Source organism: Sturnus vulgaris, chromosome 20, assembly GCF_052056855.1.
Source record: "Sturnus vulgaris isolate bStuVul1 chromosome 20, bStuVul1.hap1, whole genome shotgun sequence".
In the NCBI taxonomy this organism is placed as follows: domain Eukaryota; kingdom Metazoa; phylum Chordata; class Aves; order Passeriformes; family Sturnidae; genus Sturnus; species Sturnus vulgaris.
Window position 1 is genome coordinate 4,717,065 of NC_142262.1, and position 23,821 is coordinate 4,740,885.

The 23,821-nt window shown below is 39.8% G+C and overlaps 1 protein-coding gene across 4 annotated transcripts in view; it reads right to left on the reverse strand.

Moving 5' to 3' along the window:
* Positions 1-835: 835 nt before the first annotated feature.
* The window catches only part of STXBP4 (syntaxin binding protein 4), a 66,598-nt gene continuing 43,612 nt past the window's right edge, over positions 836-23,821 (reverse strand). For all 4 annotated transcript variants that reach the window (XR_015807752.1, XM_088176389.1, XM_088176388.1 and 1 more), the window contains 2 exons: positions 15,502-15,559; positions 836-3,731 (listed from right to left, as the gene is read on the reverse strand). Coding sequence is in view for 3 of the 4 variants with exons in the window: in XM_088176389.1 (XP_088032515.1) it covers positions 3,620-3,731; positions 15,502-15,559 (170 nt within the window). In the remaining variant the exon portion in view is untranslated. The remainder of the gene's footprint in view (positions 3,732-15,501; positions 15,560-23,821) is intronic.

The following is a 23,821-nucleotide window of genomic DNA, read 5'->3' on the forward strand; positions in this document are numbered from 1 at the left end:
AGCAATAAATAATCAAGCCACCAGAAAATATGAGTAGAGTCTGGATGGTACAACCTGTGAGCTGGCTGGTATTTTTAGTGTTACATGAAAACAATCCCAAGGGAAAGGCAAAGCTGGTTACAGAGGACAAAGGTGAGGCTTTAGTCACTGGTATTTGATTTTTGGTACACTATCACTGCAAGCAGCCAGGGGAAAGATTTACTAAGGTATTTAGGTACCTAAACATTCCTAGCAGCATTTATAGCAACATCTAAGTAGGATAGGTGCCTAATTCCCATTAACTCCACGAAGATGTTTAAGCTGCTAAACATCTCTGCAAAGCTGGCCCCAGTGCCTGGGCTGCCAGGTGCCAGTCTGAACTGGTGTGACTGGGCTCATCCCTGCAGGCTGCTGCTCCTTGGAGTGGGGACTGCTGGTACCAGGAGCACAGAACTGAACAAACGATCCTGAGCCAACTTACATTTTTGCTGCTGACTTAACATAGAGCCACACAAAAGTCACTCAGAGCAGCACCTGCAAAAATTCTGGAGCTTGGTTTGGAGTCCTGTGTGTCTTGAGCTGAGGGTTAAAAATCCCATCAGTTCCCAGAAAATGAAACATTTCCCAAGCCAAGCCAGAGCAGCATTTCCCAAGCTCCTGGAGAGTCAGTCCTACACAGCCCAGCCTGTTCCACAACCACAAATATTTTTCTTAAAGGATTTTCCTTTACTTACCTCAGTGGGACCAGGCACTTCCTGAGTGTCAGAAAGAGACTTAAATAAATTAACCAAACCATTCCTACAGCAGCCTGTTACAAGAGGAATTTCAACAGATGGAGACTGTTATGTGGGACAGATTGATTCCAACATAAAGGTGTAGTTTTATTAATTTAAAGGCTATCACATGCACTTTAGTATCTTTTCCAGTTATTTATTTAAATTCAGGAATAAAAATGAAAATTTGCTGTTTACAGTGTTGCATATGTTGACAACTGCTCTTTACAAATTCTCTTCCAAATTATGCTAGAACCATTTTCTCACTATACACAGTTCAGCTTAAGCAAAATAATTTCCACAAAACTATTTCACAGAAAGGAAGAGATAAGGGGAGATTAAGAGAAATAACCTAGGAAACAAGTATGCCAGTGTACAAAAATAGATTGGAACATTTGGAGATTGTAGGTAAGAAAATGTATTCTCAACCCCAGAGAATGTGAACTGGTGGATTATGTGAGGAGGGAAACGCTCACTGGAGCAGCTGAAGAGATGCAGAGATCTATTTCTAACATCTCTAATTTCTAGGCAAGTTTGTAAGAGAGAGAGAGAGAGAGAGAGAGGCTCCAGGTTTGTGCCCCGCTGGCTCAGTGGAGGTGGCAGTGAGGGGACAGGCAGAGTGTCCCCGAGCACAGCAGAATGGAAGGGCAGCGTGTGCAGAGCTGTGCCCCTGCAGCTGATCCAACACAAGGACAGCTCGGAGCTGCTCTCCGTGGAGCCCCTGCCCGTGCACAGCCTGCCTGAGCCACACTCCTGTCCCCAAATAGCTGCTCCCCTTTGCAGCACCCAGCTGGCTGACACAGCCACCTGCACAATGGATCCAGGCTGCAAGAGGGAAGTGGTGGCTCCAACCTCTCCTGAGCAGGACTGGGGAGCTGGAATGTGTGTGCAGGCTGGATATCACTGAAGTATGAACAGAAAGTGCTGTCATAAAGCATCCAAGTGACTACTACAGCTACAGCAAATACCACAACAAATTCAGAACATCACATGTCTTCTGTAGGTCATGAGCCTGTGCCATTCTGAGAAGAGCAATTTAAATAAAGATGCTTCTGGAGTGTCCAAGCCTGAAACTGAAGCACATGCTCTGTCCCCTTGGCCTGAGCTCTCTGGGAGCACAAAGGAAGCTGTGGAGCACACAGGAGCCACTGGAGCAAATATGGCTAAACCATTCATGTGTTATTGCTAGGAGAAGTTTGCTTGGAAATGTAAGTTGGTGTGGGTCTGCTGAGCAAGCTTTTTTTCCCTAATCCACACCACCTGTCTAGATTCACAGATAATTTGGGTCTGACCTAGTTAAAAGTACAAAACAAAATTTTCCTATTTGCTTATTCAATATACTCTGACATCTACTTCCTGCAAAGCCTGTAAAGGCCTCTTTTGTGAGCTTCAGGAAGAACATTTGGTGATGTGCTCTCCAGCTCTCAGGCCAAGCACAGGAGATTACTGGGCTGCTGTTCAGAGGCCTGACTTGGATTTCAAAAAAAGGTCAATTATTTTGGTTCAAAAGGATCAACCATTCCAGTGAGCCTGACCTGGCACAGCTCTGCACTGCTGAGGACAGAGAGTGTGGTCCAGGCACCAGAACTGTGAGTGAGTCTGGTTTTGATATTCATTCCCCAGAGGACAAGGATTCTTAACTCCAATGTCACACCTGCTGAAGACAGACCTCAAAAAATGTGATTGCAGCCTGTGCCTTCCTCACACTGCCACAATCTCCTTCTCCCTCTTGGACTGAAGCAGAGATGGAAATTTCTTTTGGCATATCCATCAGTGCTTCTGCAGGTTCAGGTCTGTCTCATTCATCAGTAATACCCACTATTGTGTACACAGCACATGCATAAAGAGCCTGCAGAAAAATGTAGCACAGGATCATGTATTTGACAAAGCTGTCATCAGACATTGTGCTGTGAAGAATGGGATTTAAAATATCCTGTGCTATTGAGGTCCACAGAAACCTGTTCATTAACTTGCACTAGCACCCCCCATCATTTTCTTTATCCTCTTTAAAACATCACCGATGTGTAAAAAATGATTTTGTTCTACTTAAAAGACCAATTCTGAGGAGGTCTGATTTCTGCTGATCCTGGAGGTGGTTTCACAGGTTTCATTGTACTTGAAACTTCACAGCTTCCACTGAAGTATTTGATGTGTGTCTGTATGGGTTTAGCAGAGTACAAAAGTAGAATAATTTTCATATTACCTCGTATTGTCAGAGTATGATGTCCTCTATGAAAACTTCCTTTTTACTTGACAACTTGTCAAAGACACATTTTTCCAAACCTCAACAACCAGTCTTAATAAGTATTTGTTTAAAAAGTACTCAGGGCTCCAATATTTCTAATAAATCACTAAATTTCTGGTAACAAAACTTACTTGCAGATTTTGCCCATAGAAGTAAGTTTTCAGTGAAGTCGTCTACATCATTCTCACTAGCATTGGTTCAAAAACCCCACCTCATTTTGCATCTCTCAGTCAACCATCACCTGGAATCTACCACCAGTGGTCCCATCTTAAATCTCACGTTGCTCAAAGCTGTGCAAATTTCAGCTGACCTGGAAAATTCAGCTTCAGTTCAGGGAAATGATGGGTCTGTGGGGAAATCACGAAAAGACTGGACTGGGCCCTAAGGTGAGACTGATCCCTGGCACCAAAATGGGGCAGGTTAAAGACTCCTGTGGCCCCTGCATCCTTTGTAGCAAACATCAACAAACCCATCTCAAAACCAGCAGAACTTCCTCCAGCTTGATGGGGAGGAATGTGACCAGGTACTACTACATCACACTAGGAAGTAGGTGGATTAAAACCTGTGCAGCTTCTAACTAAGGGACTAAAACCAGACAAACTACTCTCTGTCACAGCTGTCCTCAGCTCTTGGGCCCAGGAAGGTCTCTGATCCCATCCTCCTCCTCCTCACAGCAAAGCAAGCTCAGTGCACTGGTGACGGGATGGATCCAGGATGTTGTCTGTGTCACGTGGCTAAAAAAACAACAAAAAATGCTATTAGCAACCCAAAATAATCTTACCCATCCCAAGAGAAGGAATTCCAGGTGGACTCTGGAGTTGTAACAATCATTATGACACCTTTAAACACAGATTTGTCTTTTTCTTGCTAACTGCAAGGTTTTTAAAAAGAAAACGTGGATTCTTCAGACAGCCAGAACTTGGACTGGAGGCTCCATTTCCCAATGCAATAAAGAGAATGCTTTTGTATGAGACTCCTGATACAGACTGGTGACATTTCTTGTTAATTACTGGAGCTGCAGACAATTAACACAGCAGGGTACTAACATGGCCATCTCACCAGTAACAGCCTGAGGGAGGCAGGGTGGGCAAGAGCAAGTTGAGCAAATGTGGACTCACATCACAGAAACACACTCAGCTCTTCAGAACATGAACCCTGGAAGGGTCCAAGGCCAGGCTGGATGGGGCTTGGAGCAATCTGGGATAGTGGAAGATGCCCCTGCCCATGAAATGAGGGGGTATTTGAGGTCATTTCCACCCAAACAACTCGATGATTACTATTCTAGTATAATTAAGTAATTCCTCTTCTTGCAGAAAGAATCAATTAAAAAATAATGGTTTTTACATGTCCTCAGCCCAAATTCTGGACGTGCTCCCACAGCCTTTACACACACAATAAAAGGGCATCAATGCTGATTTTTAATGTTTAAACCCTACACTTGACATGCAGGCTAAGCTGCTTTATAGTTTCTGGAAAGCTTCTGTGTGAATGGAAAGAGCCCAGGCAGGGCTCAGTGAGGACAGACACACGGACAGGTTTGGAGTCTGTGGTGAGAACACTGCACACCTTGTGAGTGGTGTGTGCATGTGAGCCATACTGTGTGTGGGCAACACACTGCCTCTTCTCCCTTCTGGAATAATGTGTTCTTGGGAAAGGAAATAGCTTCTTTTCGCTTGGAAAAAAAATCTTGCTAATAAATTCACAGCTTTTATAGTAAAGTCAGTGCAAAGATTAATTTTGTAATATAAGTTCACTACAAGAACAAGCTGAAAAATACTGTAGGTATACTAAATGCCACGAAGGACAAATGGCTCTTCTCACATATCACAGCACAGCATCCCTAAAATCCAGGTCTGTACTCACCTTCCAGGTGCATTGGTTTAATTAAATTTGAAGGAACTACTCTGGATTTACCTTTTCAAGTGAGAACAGGTTTTGTCATTCTCTGTGCAAGAACACTCTCTTGAATAACTGATTATGGAAACAGATATATTGAAGTAGGAACTGGAGCCAATGTTCCAGTACACTGAGTGATGGGTTTGGGATCACTGCTCCCATCAACATCATCATACCATTCACACCTTTCAGATGAGTGCACTGAGCTCAGAATCAGCTGGGTGTGAGAAGGGTGATACTGTTCACCAAGAGGGAAATGTGATCCTGATGTAAATCCCAGCTGGGGCTGCTCTCAACAGGTAACCTGTGAATTCAGACACTGCTTCAACTGAGGCCATGTCTGAACAAGGACCACACAAGGAAGACAAAGTAGAATACAAAGGCCTTGATTCTCATACATCAAAAAAACAAAACAAAACAACCCAACAAAAAAACAACAAAAATTCCCCCACCAACAATAAAAACCAGCCAAACAAACAGCACAAACAAAAAAAATCCCAAAGCTCCACTTATGTGTAGAACCAATTCAGAAGTGCTCTTTTGGTGAGAGCAGGACTGGATGGACTCCATTCATTCTTTTGTTACAAAAGTTTGCATTACTGGGGTTGTAGGATCAGTTTCACAGGAGTTAAAACAAAAGGATAAATAAAAAACATGTTTCTATAGAAAATACACTGCAGCAGACAATGACCACTCTCAAGGACAGTAATTGTTCCATTCTAAGAAAGCAAATGTACTTTTCTTACTCGGAATAAGAGCAACTTGCCAAACATTTCCAATGTCTACCTTTAGAAAGTCAGGTGACAGCCAACATGAAGAACATAAAAATAGTAGTTTTACAATGTTTTATGAGAGACTTGTGAATAAAGTCTGTTCTTGTAACAAAGAACATTGTTCCCATTATTCCACAACACAGGGAAATGTATGCATTCATATTTATATTATGAATATATTACATTTGTAAATATACTCAGAAAAATATATTTGCTGCATATTTCTGCAATGTTTTTTATAACATCAGGAAATACCTTGTTCCCCAATTAAAATGCCCAGTCAATAAGGCTTAGTACTGGAGATGTGCTCCAAACTGAAGTCCCAGCATGTGATTTATTGGTATAACAACACAGAACTTCTTCCAATACCTGCAGAATTACAGGAGCTGAATGAACTGGATTCCATCCATTCCACCTCTGCCAATGCAAGATTTATTGCCTCCAGCTCTATTTTAAGTGTTTATATTGCCTACTTTTATCAAACCATTTCTGAGCAATCCATTGCTGAATTTAAATAAGAACAAAATTATTCTAAAATCTGTTTTTTTCCCATTTGACTTCCTTGTGTAGCATGCCCTGACCTGCTGTGTACCTGAAGTCTTGGCTCCATTTTCTCCTGAGCATGCAGAATCAACCCTGTGAAATGGGAGAGACTGCACAGGAGTACAGAATTACATGGAAAGGCATCCACAGGTCTTTGATGTATCCAACTAAAAAATTCTTTGTAAAGTGTTTCTTCTTCAGAAGATTTTTCTCCTACATCCTCCAGGGCCAGGAGGCAAATGACAGCATGCCCGACTTCCTGCTATGGCTCTTAGAACTTCAGTTTGCTCTCAAACAAATTAAATGCACAAAATTCTCCACATCTTTACCAGTGCAGAACTGTGGCACTGAAATCTGGGTTACAATTCTCTGGATTTGATGGCATAAGAGTGTTTCATCACTGGTAAGAAAGAAAAGAACCAGTTCTCATTCCTTTTCAAAACACATGGGGCCAGGTTTTGCTCTGTTGTCATGCTGCTGCTGCTGCTGAAAAAATGCTTCTGATTTGAACCCAGCTCCTTTCAGCTTGCTCTAGACTTTATCCCATGGGCAATTCTCTTACGACAGTTTGGTTTAAACCCTTTGCCAAAATCCTTCCTAGGAAAAGAGCTCTTATAAATAAACATTAAGTCCAGATACCGTGTCTCACACTGCAGACAGACACACACAATACACACAGATTATTTAGGTAGAGAATAAATGTATAACCCCTGCTGCTATTTATTTTTAGCTCTCCAAAAGTGCTGTGACTAAAGAGCTTTGACATAATCAGTCCGAAGAGATAATCCCAGATTTACTGGTTTGGAGAACATTCTTGTATTAGAAATACATCCTCTCTGATTTGTGTGTTAGGGCCAGCAATAAAAAGTGAGAGGGAGTCAAAATCTACCTCCAGGTTTTGCTTAACTGATTCGAATATTAAAGGAATATTTGGAAAGCCAGCATTACAAAGTTTAAATGTACAACATTTTCCATTTGCAAATGTTCCTGCTCCAAAGTATAATTTAACATTTTCAGAGCAATTAGCAACATTTAAAGATTTTTAGGTTTTCAAACAAATTACTGCTATAGGAGGGCAGCCAAATTTATTGCTAGAAAACAGAAACATTTGATCTGGAAATATGTCAGTAGATTAGTCTGTCTTTTTAACATTAGCAAACTGCAGGACAAATTTCAGAGCTTGGGAAAACAAAACACGAGAACAGAGGGATATTTTGGCAAAGAAATAGTAGAGGATTATTTCAAATGCCATTATAATTACTCTCCTTATGGCTCTTCCTTCTTCACATGGAAAATTATTTATTTTAAAATTGTAACCTCAGATTATCTTTTAAGAAAAGAATAACTCAAAAAATTCAGAGAAAGGCTAATGGAAAAAGTATCTGCACCTTTTTTAGATTTTAAGCACTATCAAGACATCTTTTTCACCTTAAATTGTGCTCTCCAGCCAGGGCCAAACCCTGGAGCCTGGCAGGGAACTGTGAAGTCTTGCAGGCACCACAAGGGCTGCAGGTCTCAGTGCAGGATGCTGAGCTACAAGCCTGACATGCAGCATTATTGGAAGTTGGTTTTTCCCCCCCCTTTTGACACGGGATGACATCCACAACCCCTGGCTCAAGGCTTCAGCTGCACCAGGGTCCCTGAGCTTTACAAGGAGCCACCTTGTGAAAAACCCATTTGTCTGAGGTCAGTTCAGGAGAGGAGATGCCACCTTAAGCAATTATTCAGTCAAACTCTCCTAATTAATAGGGACCATTACTCAGCAGGGGCCAAAAAGGATTTAGTTGTACCTGAACTTAAAAAAGCCAAATTCTGCCCTCAGATGAGCCCTGTTCTTCTCCACCAAACTGAGCAGTATGGAAGATGAAACATGGGATCATGGCAATAGCTGGCCTTGAGTTACAGCCAGGCTCCCTCACGTGGCTGTGGAGTTTAGATTAATCAGCAATATTTGGTAGAGGCAGGATGGCCAAAATGCTGGAAGTGGGTTAATTCTGTTGCCCTCAAATCTCTACCTGCTTCTAAATCACTCCATAATTCTATTAAATATAACACGGAGCTGCTGGTCCTGCATCTCACACATTTTGGGAATGCACTCCTAACTTGAACTATTTCTCAGCTTTCCAGGGCCAGTGCTTTTAACACTTTGCTATTGTCCCTAATGAATTTAAACTCGTATTAATTTTTTGTTTCTTCAGCTCTTGGAGCCAGCACAAACCTTTAGAGTCAGCCAAGGTGTCTGTCGTGGCTGGAATCCCCTTTGGAAAGGCCAGTGGTTGGAAAGCAGATCCTAAATGCTGTCAAGCACTGGAAAACTCTTGCTATTTTGAAGAGCAAATGCTGGGAGGATCTGCCAGGAATAACTTATTCTGAGCTGTAACTAAAGCATTTCAATTGAGCAGATATGCAATTAAAGCAAAATAAAACAACTGAGTGATATTGGTGCAAATATAATCTATCAATCAATCAATCAGTCAATCCTGAGAGCATCTAAGGATGACAGTTTCCAGACACGAATCCTAAAGGCAGTTTGGGAAGGGTTTTTGCACTGCATTTATCAAAATGGGATTTTTTGAACGAAAACATTCATTGTTTCTTTTTCCTTTTTTGTTCAAATTAGTTTAAGCCCGTATCCCCTTGCCAGGCATTTCAAAAGGAACATACAACCTCTAACAGTACCCCAGGAGATGCTGGGCAGGTCCTGGAAAATGTCAGTGACCTTAATTTTACTGGCTGTAATAAGATCAAGGGCACTTGTCACCTCATGGAGTTGTGTCCTGAGGCAACATAAATGTTTCTTGTATTTCCTCAGGGATTGCAGATTTTGCTTGAGTATTAATTAAAGATTGAGGGATATAAAATGAAACCCCAGAAGACAGTCTTGCTATTTATTCCTTGATTAAACCGATTAAACCCTTGTCTACTCAGAAAAATCTATGAGCCATTTCAGAGGGCAGTAATCACTAGGAAGAAGATTTATCCAGCCAAATATTGTGTGCTGCATCATTAAAAATTGTCAACAATAAACAAATGGCCTGAACTAAAATAAAATCAGTAACAACAGCAGGATCTGAGCCAAGGCTGAATCAGAACTAAGGTGTGAGTGACAGCACAGGCAGAAAGCACTACCTGAAATCTCCTCCCCCAGTACGAGCCCAGTGCTGCTTTCATGTGTGCAGCTACTCACAGTCCTCTCTCTAAGGGAGCTGCACAAAAATCCTGGTGCTGTGTGTTTGCAAATGCACCAGAGCATGTTCAAGGCTTTTGTTTAAACTCCTCAGTCCTACACTGGCATGAACCTGGGGCAGACTGCTCCGGATGAAGCACATCCTGAAAAACCTTGCTGTGTGCTTTGATTTGCTTCTGATGGCCCTCCCAAAACCTGGGGAGCAAAATGATTTCACTTTCTCGTGTTTTCTCACAGAAGAAATTTTAACAGATGCCTTCTGTGACAGGCCAGAAGCTGGAGAGAGAGTGCAGTATCTGTGGAAGCCAAAAGAATGTTTCTCCATTTTGGTTCTTGATATTAAAAAACAAACAACCTCTCAGGAAAAAAAAGATTGCCCAACCAAAAGCAGCTTAAGGTCTTAACATTCTTGTATTACAAGCTCATGTTATCATAAAATCCAATGCCAAGTTTCCTAGTTCTACATCTGAGATTATTTTCCTTATAGTCATGCAAAATTATTTCAGTGAGAATCAGAGAAACTGAATTCCAAAAATCCAAGAGAAACATGTCAGGACTACCCAGATTCACATGGCTACATCTGAAGGTATTTGAACTGATGCTGAGCTGATGGATGGAGACAGCTTTGCATCTCTGTACATGAAACAGCAGTAATAGCAGATAGCACTTGGTTAGTGCTCAGCCAGTTCTAGTTAAATAATTGCCACTTCTTCTGACTATATAACTATTCTTATTTTCATTCAGGAGAATTTGAGGATGACAGGTAAAAGGAAATATTTTCAAAAAGAACCTTTTTTTTTTTTTTCTTTGTGAAATGTTAAATAGAAAAGGTCCAAATTTAAGAGATGCAAAGTAACTGCAGCTTTCTCTGAACTCAGTGGAACCAGCACTGCATGCCTCAAATTACCCATCCCTACCCACAAAACATCAGAGTTAAGATGGGGACACCTACAATGATGATTTGATAACTGCTAATTTTGGTGCAAGTAACTTGCCTACTGCTTTACAAGGAGCTGGGAGCAGAGCTGGCACTGGATTCAGTCCAGGGGAATTTCAATTCCATGCTGAAATCAGTATGGCAGATCACGGGTTTTCCTTAGTTTGCTGCTCTGAACTGACTGAAAATTAAATGGAACATACAGAAGTTTACTTCTACAGAAGAACTTCTATGATTTGAATTTAATTGATTTCTTCTAGCAAGGGCCACAACCCTTGCTAGAGAGAACCTGCAGATAATCAGGATATTGTAATACACCAGAGTATTCAGGAATGAGCTGAACACACCTCAGTGTTTAGGGGTTTGCATCCTTCGTCTATAAAGTAGCAGAAATGTGCAGAGAACATTTAGAAAAGGAAGAAATTTATATTTATATTTATATTTATTTATATTTATATTTTAAATTACCACGCAGTACGTAAAATCAACTGTGATTTATTTCCTTTTATGATGGTACTGTTAACTCTAGTGCTGTAAAACATCAATGTTTATACCCCAGAAGTTCTTCATCTGTCACACATGCTCTGCTATTCTTAGCTCAGCTAAAACGATAAACAGTTTCTGTGAATGCCCAGTTTTCAGTAAAGTGAATGGTGTCTCTTTCCCAAGGAAGACCAAACAAAATAGAATTTTATAGTATCCAAGTATGATGTGTCTGCTTTCCAAGCACAAATCTGATTTGTTAGGTGTGATTTAAAAATCCACCAGAACACATCACGTGTGGGTTCTATTAAATTGTATTTTATAAGTATTGACTTTAGGCTTCTACTTAACCTGGAGTAAATTCTCCACCTTTCCGTGGAGGTACCTGAGGTACACAATGCCTCCATGGGAAACTTCTGATTTTTAGATAAATTGCTGAAAGACAACCCTAAACAAAGCATTACTGTTTCCCCTTTAAGATAGAAAAACATCACAGACCCTAATACATATAAGGGAAAAGATCCCAAAAGTTTTAAAATATTTGAGAGCTTCTATTTGCTTTTGTGAAAATTTCTTGAGGAAAATATCTGTTAATGTACAATATTTGGAATCTAGTCCTATTAAAATGCTAGAGAAACAATGTTTGCAGGGGTAAAATTCACAGCTGGTTCTTACAAACCACATACATATGCAAGGAGTGGGTGGGAGTAGGAGGGAGCATAGCAAGGGCCTCCCTAATTTTAGGTGCCAGCCTCATGATACAGACCTGCCATATGTTAAAGGTGAACACAGTGGGAGGATGGAAGAGATTAACTAGAATGGGTTTTCTGGGGAAAAATTAGTGTGTCCCAGCTAAGGGGTTTATGCTGTTCTTGTGGGATTCTAAACTAGCAGGATGAAACCATTAACAGATATGGTGCCTCACTGGGAGGGCAGTTCTGCACAGACTCTTTCTCCTGTTTGAAAATCAAATCCAGAAATTCCTAATTCACAAAGTCAGTACAGTGGTAGAATGAACAGACACAGTTTGCACTGCTGGACTTTAATGCAGGAGTGCACAGCAAAAGTGAGATTGTGTTCTAGTGGTGGTTGGTTACAACACTTTGTAAACTCATTTAATGCCTGAATTAAGCCTGGGTAAAACCAGCCACATGGAAACTTTAAAAGTGAATAAGATGGCCTTTCCCCGATTTACTTTTCCCATCCTAATGCCTCCCAGCTGACTGGAAGTGCTCTCACACTCATCTGGGTGTAGGTGATGCTTTATGAGGGCTCATTAGCCCCTGGGACTTACAGATCAAATGTCTGTTTGGGACAGAAATTCCTATTAGAAATTCAGTAACTTAAAAAACGCCTTCATCAATCATCTCATAAGTAAAGTTAATTAATGAACCTTTTTACCTTATTACATGGGGTCTCTTCAATGCACTGATCCTCCAAGTTCAGAGAATAGAAAAATGGGGGAGGATCCAGAGGAGAGTCACCAAGATGATGAGAGGGTTGGAGAACTCGGTACATGAAGGAATGCTGAAGGAATTGGGTTTGTTCAGCCCACTCTTCTTACAAAGATGTTGGGCACAGACAAGAAGCAATGAGCACAAGCTGCTTCAGGAGAATTTTTGTCTAGATTAACCAAATATTCTTCACTGTGAGAACAACTACACGTTGCAATGGGATACCCAAACAGTATAAAAAGGATTGAAATTCCAAATGTAAATTGGTGAGAAAACAGGCAAAATGTAAATTGTAATGTAAATTGGTGAGAAAACAGGCACCAGTGCTGTTTTTCTCTCGATGGGGCACGAGTCTGGTGCCATGTGTGAATGGTATTGCCACACAAAAATACAACAGTGCTTGTCCTCTCTGTTATTTTATAGTACACCAACTTATCTTAAAACATATCTGGGCCCAAATTCCACCTTTACTACCTGGCAGGAGGGAAGTTACATTTGCAATGAAGCTGATGCCTCTCTACTGCTGTAATTTTTTTCCTTCTGATAACTGTTAATTTATTTTAGTAAGACACTTGAACTTGCTTTTTTCTGAGTGCACACTGAGGTGTAACTCAGAAGGGCTTCCATTCCATGGAATGGAATTTGCTATTCCATGGTAAAGCTGCACAAAGGAGCTTAATGCCCAGCCCAGGCTCAGGTCAGTTTTAGCAGACTCGAGGGTGGTTTCTCACACTTGCAGCATTGACCAGTCCTGACATTCTGGTTGATTGAAAATAATTTAGAGGTTGAAATGATTTGCTGGATAAAAGTGGGGATTTCAAAAGTTGTCCTAAGGTCAGGATTCATGGACAAGATGCAACTTTCTCTGCTAGGTACAGGGAGCTGCTCAGCCCCATGTAAATGTTTTATTCATGTCACTTATTCACATAAGTGGGTTTCACTTTAGTGTGTAACACAAGCCAGCTGGTTTGCTTCTTTTAAACTCTGATTTCTCATGCACCTCATATTGCTACACCCCTTCAGAGATATTTATGGAAATTTCACAGCAAGCTGTCTCAAGCTCAATGTGCTATTAAGATTCCTTTCTGGGGTGTTTACTGCATTAGATTTATAATGTATAGATTTATGGACTCAGCTACCTGATGGCCCTATAAAGCATGTTGGAACTGAAGGCAACTGCTAATTAAAATAATATTTGATTGTATATTTGTATGCAGGGAAGTGGGCTAGTGTTGAAATATTCTTAAGCCCCTCATGGCTTTGTCAGGGCTAAAAATGAATGAAAGGATTCTGAAGTAGAATAAAAGGATTGACATTCAGAGCCAAAGAGAACAAGAAGGTTACAGCATTAGTACCAGGGCTGTGAAGTACCAACTATTCTGATAATCCCCATTTAAACAATTAAGATTAAATCCTACTGGAAAGGATCAGCTGATATGATGGCCCCTCAAACTAAGTTCCTTCTAGAAAAAGGATATTTTCAATGCTAGTTTTCACTCTGAAATCTCCACCATTTGGTGTTAGAAACAAGGGACCGTGCAAGCCATGCTCCTTGCTCCAAACAGTTAACTCTGACAGCTGATTTCACATACATTACACAGTGTAGTAAGAGTTATGGATTGCCAGGCATGCAAACAGCCTGGCTTACACTCTGCAAAGGCATTTGGAAACAGTGATGAAAGCAAAACAAGGAAATAGTTAAAAATAATATTAATTACCATGATGTGTTAATTCCATTCTAATGAGCTGCATTAAGAGCTCTAACAGCACTTCAGTGTGGTGACTCCACTCAGAAGAAGTTTTTAGCCAGTGATCATGAAGCGTGATTTCACACCCTTCTCTGCCATTAAATGGATAAATTTTCCTTGCCTTCCTTCCTCACAGAGACTGACAGGCAGAACTTTTTAGGACAGATTAGAGAAGGTAACAGCAATGGAAAACCTGGGCACTGTCACCAGGAGCAAATGAAGAAAATCACTAACAGTGAGATCTGCAAAAATTCCTGAAAAAGCTTTTTCATGTGAACTCCTGAGTTCCCATTTGTAGTTTCAGCTAGTGGGGGAGAAGATGCAAAACATCTGATGCTTTCTGCAAATTAGGCTTGCACCACCTAGAGTAGCTGAGATTCTACTGTTGCTAATAAGCATCTGCTTGTCACATCTGCAATGGTTCAGCATCCAAGTGCAGAGCTCAGAAAGAAGTGTCTGCACATACCCAGCAAATCCAGCTTTCTGCTGAGTCATTGAGACACATATCTGTATGAGAAACACAGGAACAAACCCAAAAAACACCAAGGGCCATGCTTCAAGAATGTGTCATTTCTTCCATTCTGATTCTAAATTTCATTTGTTCTTATTGATAATACAATCTTCAAGCTCGGTTTCCAATTACACAGGAACAAACCCAGAGTATTACCCAGAAAAGAGTCCAGCATCCACCTTAACTTCCCAACTGTCCATGCATGAACAGAGAGCCCAAGGGAACAGTGCTCTATTTTAATAGTTGCTTTTGTACTTATTTCCTTGCTATCTTTTAATTCACTTTCATTTCCTAAGCTATTTTTCTAATTTTTTTTTTTTTTTAATAAATCTCATGTAGTAACCTACATCTGTCTGCAAATAAAAGGCACCCTTTGATTAGAGCTGGAATGCAGGATCATATACAGTGTGTTTGGAAACCTCTGCAGAAAAAAACATGTCTGCTTTAATACATCTCACTCGAGGCAGCACGGGGTGAGGCAAGGACAACTGAGCAGTGTGCTTGAATAAAAAAAGGAAAAAAAAAAACCCTGCTTTTCTTGGCCAGTTAATGCATCAACTTCAGTGTTATTTACGTGACTTTTGGAAGAGTCTGGGATAAAAGTAATTTCTTTGCTGCCCTTCCTCTCTTTTAGGAGACTGAAGAAATCCACCTGCAAAACTCTGTGTTTCTGGCAACTGTAAGAATTAAACACTGTGGAAATTTCAGCTGCTAGAATATGTTATTATTAACTAGATCATGATCTATATGGAATGGAAGTGAATAATATTTTTCACCATTTCCTTTAATGTTTTAGAGGAATAATTAAAAAAAACCCGTATTATATAAATTAAACTTCACTATATTCCAGAAAAAGCAACAGCATACAGTGCAATGTGCAATAAATTTTTCCATTAATGCTAGGACTGAAAATGTGTTTAGTTTGATGTGCTTGTATTTCAACTCTGACCCTTTTTCCCCAGAACTACTCACTTGATAAAATATTTGATTCCATCAGCTGTATAAGCTTCTTCCCATCCATAAGGCAGACCTAAGAGGAGATAAAGAAATAAAAAGTCTCTCAAAACTCAAGTGACCCAGAGAACATAATTTTGAGATAGTGTAAGTTACAACGCTGTCATTTCAAACAATGTCATAAAAAGATTACAAATCAATTCCTACTTTTGTAGCAGATAATATAAACAATACAACTTAACAAATACTTGCTGTGCCACAAAGCTACCAGCTTTGGTGATTTGATGATACATTTATTACCAGGTGATATTTTTTGGTAAGTATCATTTGATGACACTTCTACCACTAGAATGATGAGTAATACTTTTAGTAGGGTACTTTTCTATATTCCTTTAAAAAATAAATTCTCCTAGGAAATCTTTACCCTTTTAATAACTATTTGTTCAAAACTAACTCTTCGTAGGGTTTGAGAAGTGCTGGAGAAAGCAGCATCAGTCACTGTGTAAAAATGCTCCACACAATGGCAAGTGCAAAGTCCTGAAAAACTGTGGGGTTTTTTGAGACTAGAAATATATAATAAATTTAAATACGCAAGAAAAATTGTTCTTGAAGGGTTTTGCCTGAAACTCATCTCGAAATGTTTGTGTCTTAGGAGTTAAACTATTTTTGTTCACGTCCCAGTGTATCTCAAAGACCAGCTCATTAGAACCATCTGTGAGCTTGCTTTTGGTTTAAAACTTTTATTTGGAAAATGTGCTGGACTGCACGCACCATCTGAGCTTTGAAAGCTGCCTCCTCCCAAGGACTGCCCTAAGTGCACATGTTCATTTTTTTAAATTTCTTTTTTGAAAGGCTGGTTTTCTCTTGTTGTCACACCTTTGTCTCTAGCGTCTCTTCTTAAAAGTCTGGAGAGGGATAACTTCAGTTCTCCAGTACAAACAGAGCTCATTACAGCCACTGAACCAGGACTGGGCACACTGGAGCTGGCACAAACCTCCTGGGATGGAATTACACCTGTAGGCACCGAGTGAGCAGCAACAAGTCACTCAGGAAGGGAACCTGAGATTTGGGAATTAGAACAGCACTGTGATCAGTCAGTACAGCTTGCAAAAGAAAAAACCCACTGGATTAGGGTTTTTTTTCCTATCACTTTTACCCCCATTAGTCACTTATCTCAGGCTTCTTCCCATTTTCAGTTTAGAACAGATCTATACAATCTGTTCCTCAAAACATGCCACCCACTACCTTTCAAAGAGAATAATACACAGCTACTTCCCTTTAAACACAAGGTAGCTGCTGTGTAGCAGTTCTCAGGCTCTGATTCCATTATGAAGGGAGGAAGAAAAGGATGTTTTAAGCTATAAATATGCTAGACATGCTCACTGGTTCTTCCTTCCTCTCCCATGAAAGATGGGACCTTTATCAGCATGGGTATTTTCTGATTATTTAAATGGCAATGGGATTTATCCCTCAATTGCTTCCAGCTACCCTGGCCTTTCCTTTTTCCTGCATGAAACATGCATGTCCAAATAAATGACAATGGATTTGCTCAATTGTGAGTGAAAGCCCAGCACCTGCTCTGCACTCATGGATCCCCTACATCACCTGTTTCATTTATCAGTGATAATTACACTTTTTTCCACTGGTGATTTGATTAAAATTACAGCTTTTTTTCCTCTTCTAAATGCAGAACTGTACATAGGCAGCAATAACTGATGCTCTGTATTCTTCCCTTACCCACTGAAGACTTTGCTTTTCAAAAACATTGAATACATGTGTCACCTAGAAATGAAACTCTGGAAATATCTCCAGTGCTTTATTTGCCTTTTTGACTTTGTATGCATTAGATCGTGTATCCTTATCCATTTCTTTTTATTCTTCCACATTCCACCTACATCTGTAGGTTTTCTAATGCTTTCATTTTCCACATTTTTTTACTTGCTCTGCACTAGTTTTTCAGCGCTGTTCTCTTTATTACTTTCCTTCCCTTTCAGATTTGTACTTCTATTTCTTGTATTTCCCCTGGTATCTAGGAAGCTCTCATGTTTTGCATCGTATTTCCCCAGACATCATCTCCACTTCCTCCAAGCTCGCTGTCTCCATGAATCATTCATGAGTTGATCTACTTCCTCCTGCTTTATTTTTTCACACCCTCCGGGTCAAATTTGTTGTCTGTCCCAGGACTTGCTTTGAAAGGCTGCTAAGCTCTCACCTGGAGGAAATGGGAAGTAAAGGAGCTGAAAAAGTCAGAAAAACAGACTGAAATATACAGGATTTAGCCTACATAAACTCCAGCAATCTCAGATTTCCTGCATATTTATAATTTCTTGTGTGAACTGCTACAGTCTCTTTGATGAATCTTCATAAATAATATATTTAGCTGCAGCTGTCTGCATAGATGATCTTAAGAAATTACAGATTGATAGTATTTAAAAACTAGTTCATTTCAGCAGAAAATACAGGGCTTCTTGCTAGTCAAATATTTGTGACTATTTACCTTCTGCAAGGTAAAGGAAAGGTAAAACTGCAAAAGCAATTGTGCATGCAGAAGGAAGAGGGCTCTCCTGAGAGAGAGAGCACTTCAGTCAAAAAATACACAATAACCTACCAGCATTTTGTTCTGAGTACATGCATTTCATTAGGGTTAATGCCAAAGAAATGTCTGTAATTCTCTGTGAAAACACAACCGAGGCACCATTGCTGTTGTTTGTGCCCCAGCCCTGCTGCAGCCCTGGGGACTGCCCCTCCTTCCCAGAGCTGCCTGCTGGGATAAGCAGGGCTCTGCAGTTAAATAAAGCTGAGAGGAAATGAAACCTTTGGGCAAACAGAATCTTCCTGATCTCTGATAAAGGTGGAGCTCATCGATCTTTATCACCTCCCTGGCTTCACGGGACAAAAACTGCACCTGCAATGACACTGCAGCTCCCAGGGAAAAATAAAAAAAATTAAAAAAAATTAAAAAATTTAAAAAAATTAAAAAAAAAAAAAAAAAGGAGATGAGCATCAGCCCGAATGATAAACCTGTAGGAAGTGACAGACATGGAAGAGTTTGCCTGCAGCTCCCAAGAGAGAATGTGTGTGCTCTCCCTCAGTAATATCAGACATGGCATGAATTCCTCGTGTCTCTAAAGGAAAAAGGGGGAAATACAGGTATTGGGGGAAAAGCCTCATTTTCCTAGGCACTTATCAAACCTAGAAACTGCAGTAATGTAGTTGGGTGATTTTTTTTCCCCCCTAAATAATCCAGTTAAAAATCACTAAAGCAAAAGATATGTGGAGATCAGCAGATGAAAGCAGTAAAGCAGACAGCAGAATATTCAGTTGACTCAAAACTGCAGTCCTGACACGAAAATACTGCAGTCCAAACCCCAAACCCGCTCTATTTTGCTTATTTTTTGACAAAATTACTAACTGGAAATGAGAGATTTAGAGCCTATAGTAAAAATCAAAAGAATGCACCGTGCACTAGGATTGTATCTAGATTTGGCCTATTTAGATGCTTGAAGATAAGTATGTCCTAAAGTGCTTTCTTTTGGCCTTGGGGCCAGAATTTAAAAACCAACTTCCATCACAAGCAGGCACCAAACACCTCTGGTGACTCTGGAAGGAGTGCTCAGGGACAACTGCCTCCCACAGGTGCTGATCTCACCCTAAGTGCTCTTCTGTGAAACACAAACGAATTTCCAGCATTTTTCACACTTTTGCTACCATTAAAAGCATCTCTGGCTGCAATTCCCTTCCTGTTATGGGTCAACAGTGAGTATCTGGAATTAATATAAAGTTTAAGGGATGTAGGAACTATCTGGAATGCTAAAGCCACAATGTACACATATTCTGTTTCACAATGAACCATTCTTTGATCAATAACAGAAAAAAGGATGTCTTTGTTTCATATCATTTTATGACTTTGCCAGTTGTACATATCTTTTTTACACACTAGACTATGGGCCAGCTTATAGCCTTTATTTTTCTCCTGACAATTTATTTGTATTTAGTCTCAGAGTCTCAAAAATGATGGGTTTTTTTAAGAAACAGGAATTACCTGCTAAAAGGGTTTCTGATACAGAAGATTTGCTAAAGGACATTAACACCAGTTTTCTCTGTCACTTGATAAATGTGGTTTTGATTTCTGATCTCTTTTCAATAGCTATCAATTTCAGCTCTTACCAACATTTAAATATTCCTCCAGTGGCTTCAATAATATAGGAAAAGGTGTTTAAGATCCCAATGCCTTTGGCTCTTCTGAGCTATTCAAGCAATGCAGAGAGGATGGAAAGCAGAAGGTGTGATTATTTCTTGGTTCTAAGTTGCCTGGTTTTGGACTCCTGAGTGCCACTGGAATATGGGAATATCCCAGAGATGACACCAGAGCCATCATGGTGTGAGACCAGCAGAGGAAATCCTCTGTGACTTATGTAATTTGACACAGCTAAAGCAAAAATCTGTGGAGAAATATTCACCTCTGTTTGTCCACAGTGGAGTGCAGGCACAAAATGGACTTCTATTTTTTGAGGCTATCAATAACAAAATCTGTATTTTGCTGCTTTTCTGTGAATTAAATGATAAACACTCAGGTTCAGGAAAACAGCTTTCAAAACTGAATATGCATTTCTAGCATTTGCTCGTGTGTCACTTTAGATCATTTCAAATGCTCTTCCCAAAACCAAATATGTTTCCTTTCATAAATAATACTCTGCTGAGGGGACATTCCATTGTTTTTTTTTTCACATATCAAATTCCATTTTAAAGAAATCATTCTTTTCTTTTATTGTTGGTCACTTAATAAAACAAAGATGGACTCAGGAGTCTTCCAGTGGAGACATCTGGGAAATGCTAGCAACTGAAACTTCTGCTGATTTGGACTATGGGTGGCAGATTGGCTTGTGTCCCTTGAGTCTGTTCCTAGAAACCAGGCCTCAGGAACAGTATTTGTCATACTTTGGACAGTCAGGGCACGGTGAAAGATAAGCTTGTGTTTTTCCACTGCCTATTAATCACAACATATTGACCCATCTGTGTTGGCAAACTCATAATCTTGGATTAAAACAATTACGACTTAAAATTTAGAAGGGGTTATTAAAGAATTTGTTTCATGCTGAAGGATTATATGAACAAGTTTTAGATCTTTTTGGTAATTATGAAATTACAAATTGTTATAAATGTCTTTCTTCTATTCTAATACTTCTCTGTGAAAAGCTTGGTACAGTTAATTAGAAACAGTTTGAATAGAAGAGCAATTGCAATTTATGAACAATGACCAGTCAACTGACTAAAATTTAAGGAAATAAGAATGACCTCAAACAGCACATGTGGTCAGACATGAGTACAGACATTTTCCTCTCCTACCTAACAAGAAAGGAAATCCAAAGTTAGAACAAACTCTGCTTAATGTGAACTTCTTCAGAAATGAATGAGAGCTGCAGTCACCTGAGCAATGAGGTTCCTGTATCTTTAAGAGGGATAAAGAATTACCTTTAAAACTGTACCTTTTCAGAAGCTGAATATTGGAAAAACAACAGGAAAAAAACCCCAAAGTACGTATTTTTCAGATAAAGACTAATTATTTTCTTTCACAAAACTCTTAGGCCTGTAGGTTCCAAGCAATTTGGGCTTTAATAAGATGAGAAGCAGAGGAACCAATGCTCATTTTCATCTGTGCAGAAGGTTAGTAGTAGTCAAAATAATAAAAAATAACCACCTCCTCTTGGAAAAAAAAATAATTCTTTAGCAACTTTGATTAAAAAAAAAAAAAGCTTATTTCAATATGCTTCTGATCAACTGACTTCCAAAGTCTTTCCACATCACACTTTTGATAGTCAGATGTTCAAAAATGGATTTTGAGGAGGCGAAGACACCATGAAGCTGCTTGTCCCTCAGTATTGTCACATTTCAGTCATGGCTGCAATACATTTGTTTAGGCATTAGCTCAGGAGAGCACAAACCCCCCAAAGTGAGGGCCAGTGAAAGCTGGGAGGGGTTTCAGAACAGCTTCTTCTGACCAAACACTGGATCTGCTGGCTCTTATTATTTGCTTTAAAAAATGCATTTAACATATGGATTATCTGACACTAATTTTTTTTGCATTTTTCACCTACACTGCTTCTAAAATGTTACTGGCTGTCCAGTGAAAATACAAAGGATGCAGTGACCAACCACTCCAAATTATTTGGTTTACTGGTGGTCAAGAATCTGTTGATAAGGTGGAGGTGGTACAGAAAATTCAGGAAACTGCAGAATGCAGAAATCCACCTCCTTCACAGAAAAGGCTGCAAAGAAAAAGAAATCATACCAGTGCTCCATATCCTCCAGTGGCTCCCATCTGTTTAGTTTGCCAAGTTTAAAGATCTTTTGTTTTATTTCAGTGTTAAAGGCTTCTATAGCTGAGTCTCAATTAGTGACACAGAGAAATGCTGCACCCAAGGATCACAGGGCTGGTGGTGCTCCCTGCTAAGGTTGAAAAATGGTAAAAGCATGTTCCTCATCACATTTTTCTCAGCCCCTCACAGTTTTTTAAAAAATATTCATTTCTATGAATTAATTGCAGGCTTTTTTCTTTTCAGTTTCCCACTATTGACTACTAACATGATGCTGTCCACTTGGGATGACTCCAGAACCCATTATTGCTTCCACTGCTGACTGAATGCACTGCAAGTTACAAAGTAATTTTTGAGGAATAGTTGCATAAATTAAATTGAACTTAATTTTGTTTATACCTATGAATCTCAAACTGCTAAAGAGAAGACAGGAAACAGGTTATTAATTCTTAAATTAGAGAAACAGTCCTTCATTGTGGAATTCTACACCGATGCCATGTAGGCTAAAAAAAGTAAAATTAATGGAAGTACTTTCTGGGGGACATTATTGTTCTGAATTGGTACAAGCTACTTGCAGCTGATTAAAAAGAACCTGGAATAACCCATTCTTATTCCAGAAATACAAGACTCTGCACACAGGGCATTCACCACAAGGACCAGGTAATTAGGAATAGCCTGGAATACTCTATGTCCCAAGAAATAATTTCCTTTTCCCCCAGTTTCCCTCCTTTCTTGCTCCCCTGATTCCTCTGTTCCGGAACTCATCCATCTCCTTTCCTTACTGGATCCATTTTTCTTGTCATTTCCTTACTGGATCAACTTCTCCTGTCACATCCATTGTGCTTCCCACCCACTTCCATCACTGTCAGCTCCCAGTGCTCACTGACGCATGTGAGCCTTAAATGCAAGTTTAATTAGAAAGCGTTCATTGGTAACAAATTAAAATGACTGCCTAAAATTAGAATTGAGCAGAAATTGTCTGAGATTTAAAAAGCAATAGTATTACATTATATGCATTTCTTGCTAAGTAATATCTCACTTTTTTTTGCACTAATGATGTAATTAAACTGCAGAAGGGGCTGCCACGAACCACCTACAACTGAGAGACAGAACCACTCTCTGCTCAGCTCATCTCACAGCAAAGACTGACCAAAGTAATGTTTTTTTCTCTTTGAAGCAAGAATTGTAAGAATACATCAACTCAAGCCATCCTTTTAACCTGATGTAAAAAAGCCTGTAGCTACATGTAGTTTAAAAAAACAGTTTTATAGAAATAATTTCAAATATTTTAGAAATAATGTGAAAAAGTTCTTAAAACCTAAAATAGATTTCCTGTTTTGTTATAAATCCGAAGGGGGGGAAAAAAATCACAAAGTGCCTCCATTTAGCATACTGAACTTTACCTGAAGTGTAAAGGTAAAATTTACAGTGAAAGGCAAATTTCTGTTACCAAACACAATACTCACAGCAATCACTAATGCAAGGCCAAAATCTCCCTCCTTAACTCCCAGTCAATGATGCAGAAGCCCCGGGCTAGGAGGTAACACATGCAGTGTGAGCCATACATACATTCTGTACCTCCTTTAGGTCTCTTTACAGGCACCAAGCAATTATGTTTCCCTCTAGCAAATTCTCTATAAAACACACTTTTAAAAAAGTTTCCTCTCTCATTCTCGGCAATCAACTTTCCTTGTACTTCTTCCCATTTAAATGAACACACTTGTGTGCTGTGTATGTCTGAGGAACTCTGCTGGCCCTCAGCTTCTCACTCCTACCTACTGAGGAGAAGTGAAAAAATGTGACAACTGCAGGAGCTGACAGCAAAGCCTACGAGCCCTCTGAGACAAGATGAGCCCTGACAGCTTCAGCACACATTGATTCCCAACAAAGGGAACTCTGCTCATCCCCCTTCCCCTTGTCAGCACCAGTGCAGATCTCTGAGGATGCTCAGAGAAAATGAACTGAGCACTGACTGCCAAAAGCACACACACAGAGCTTTGGATCAGCTCTGCCTTGGTCACTCT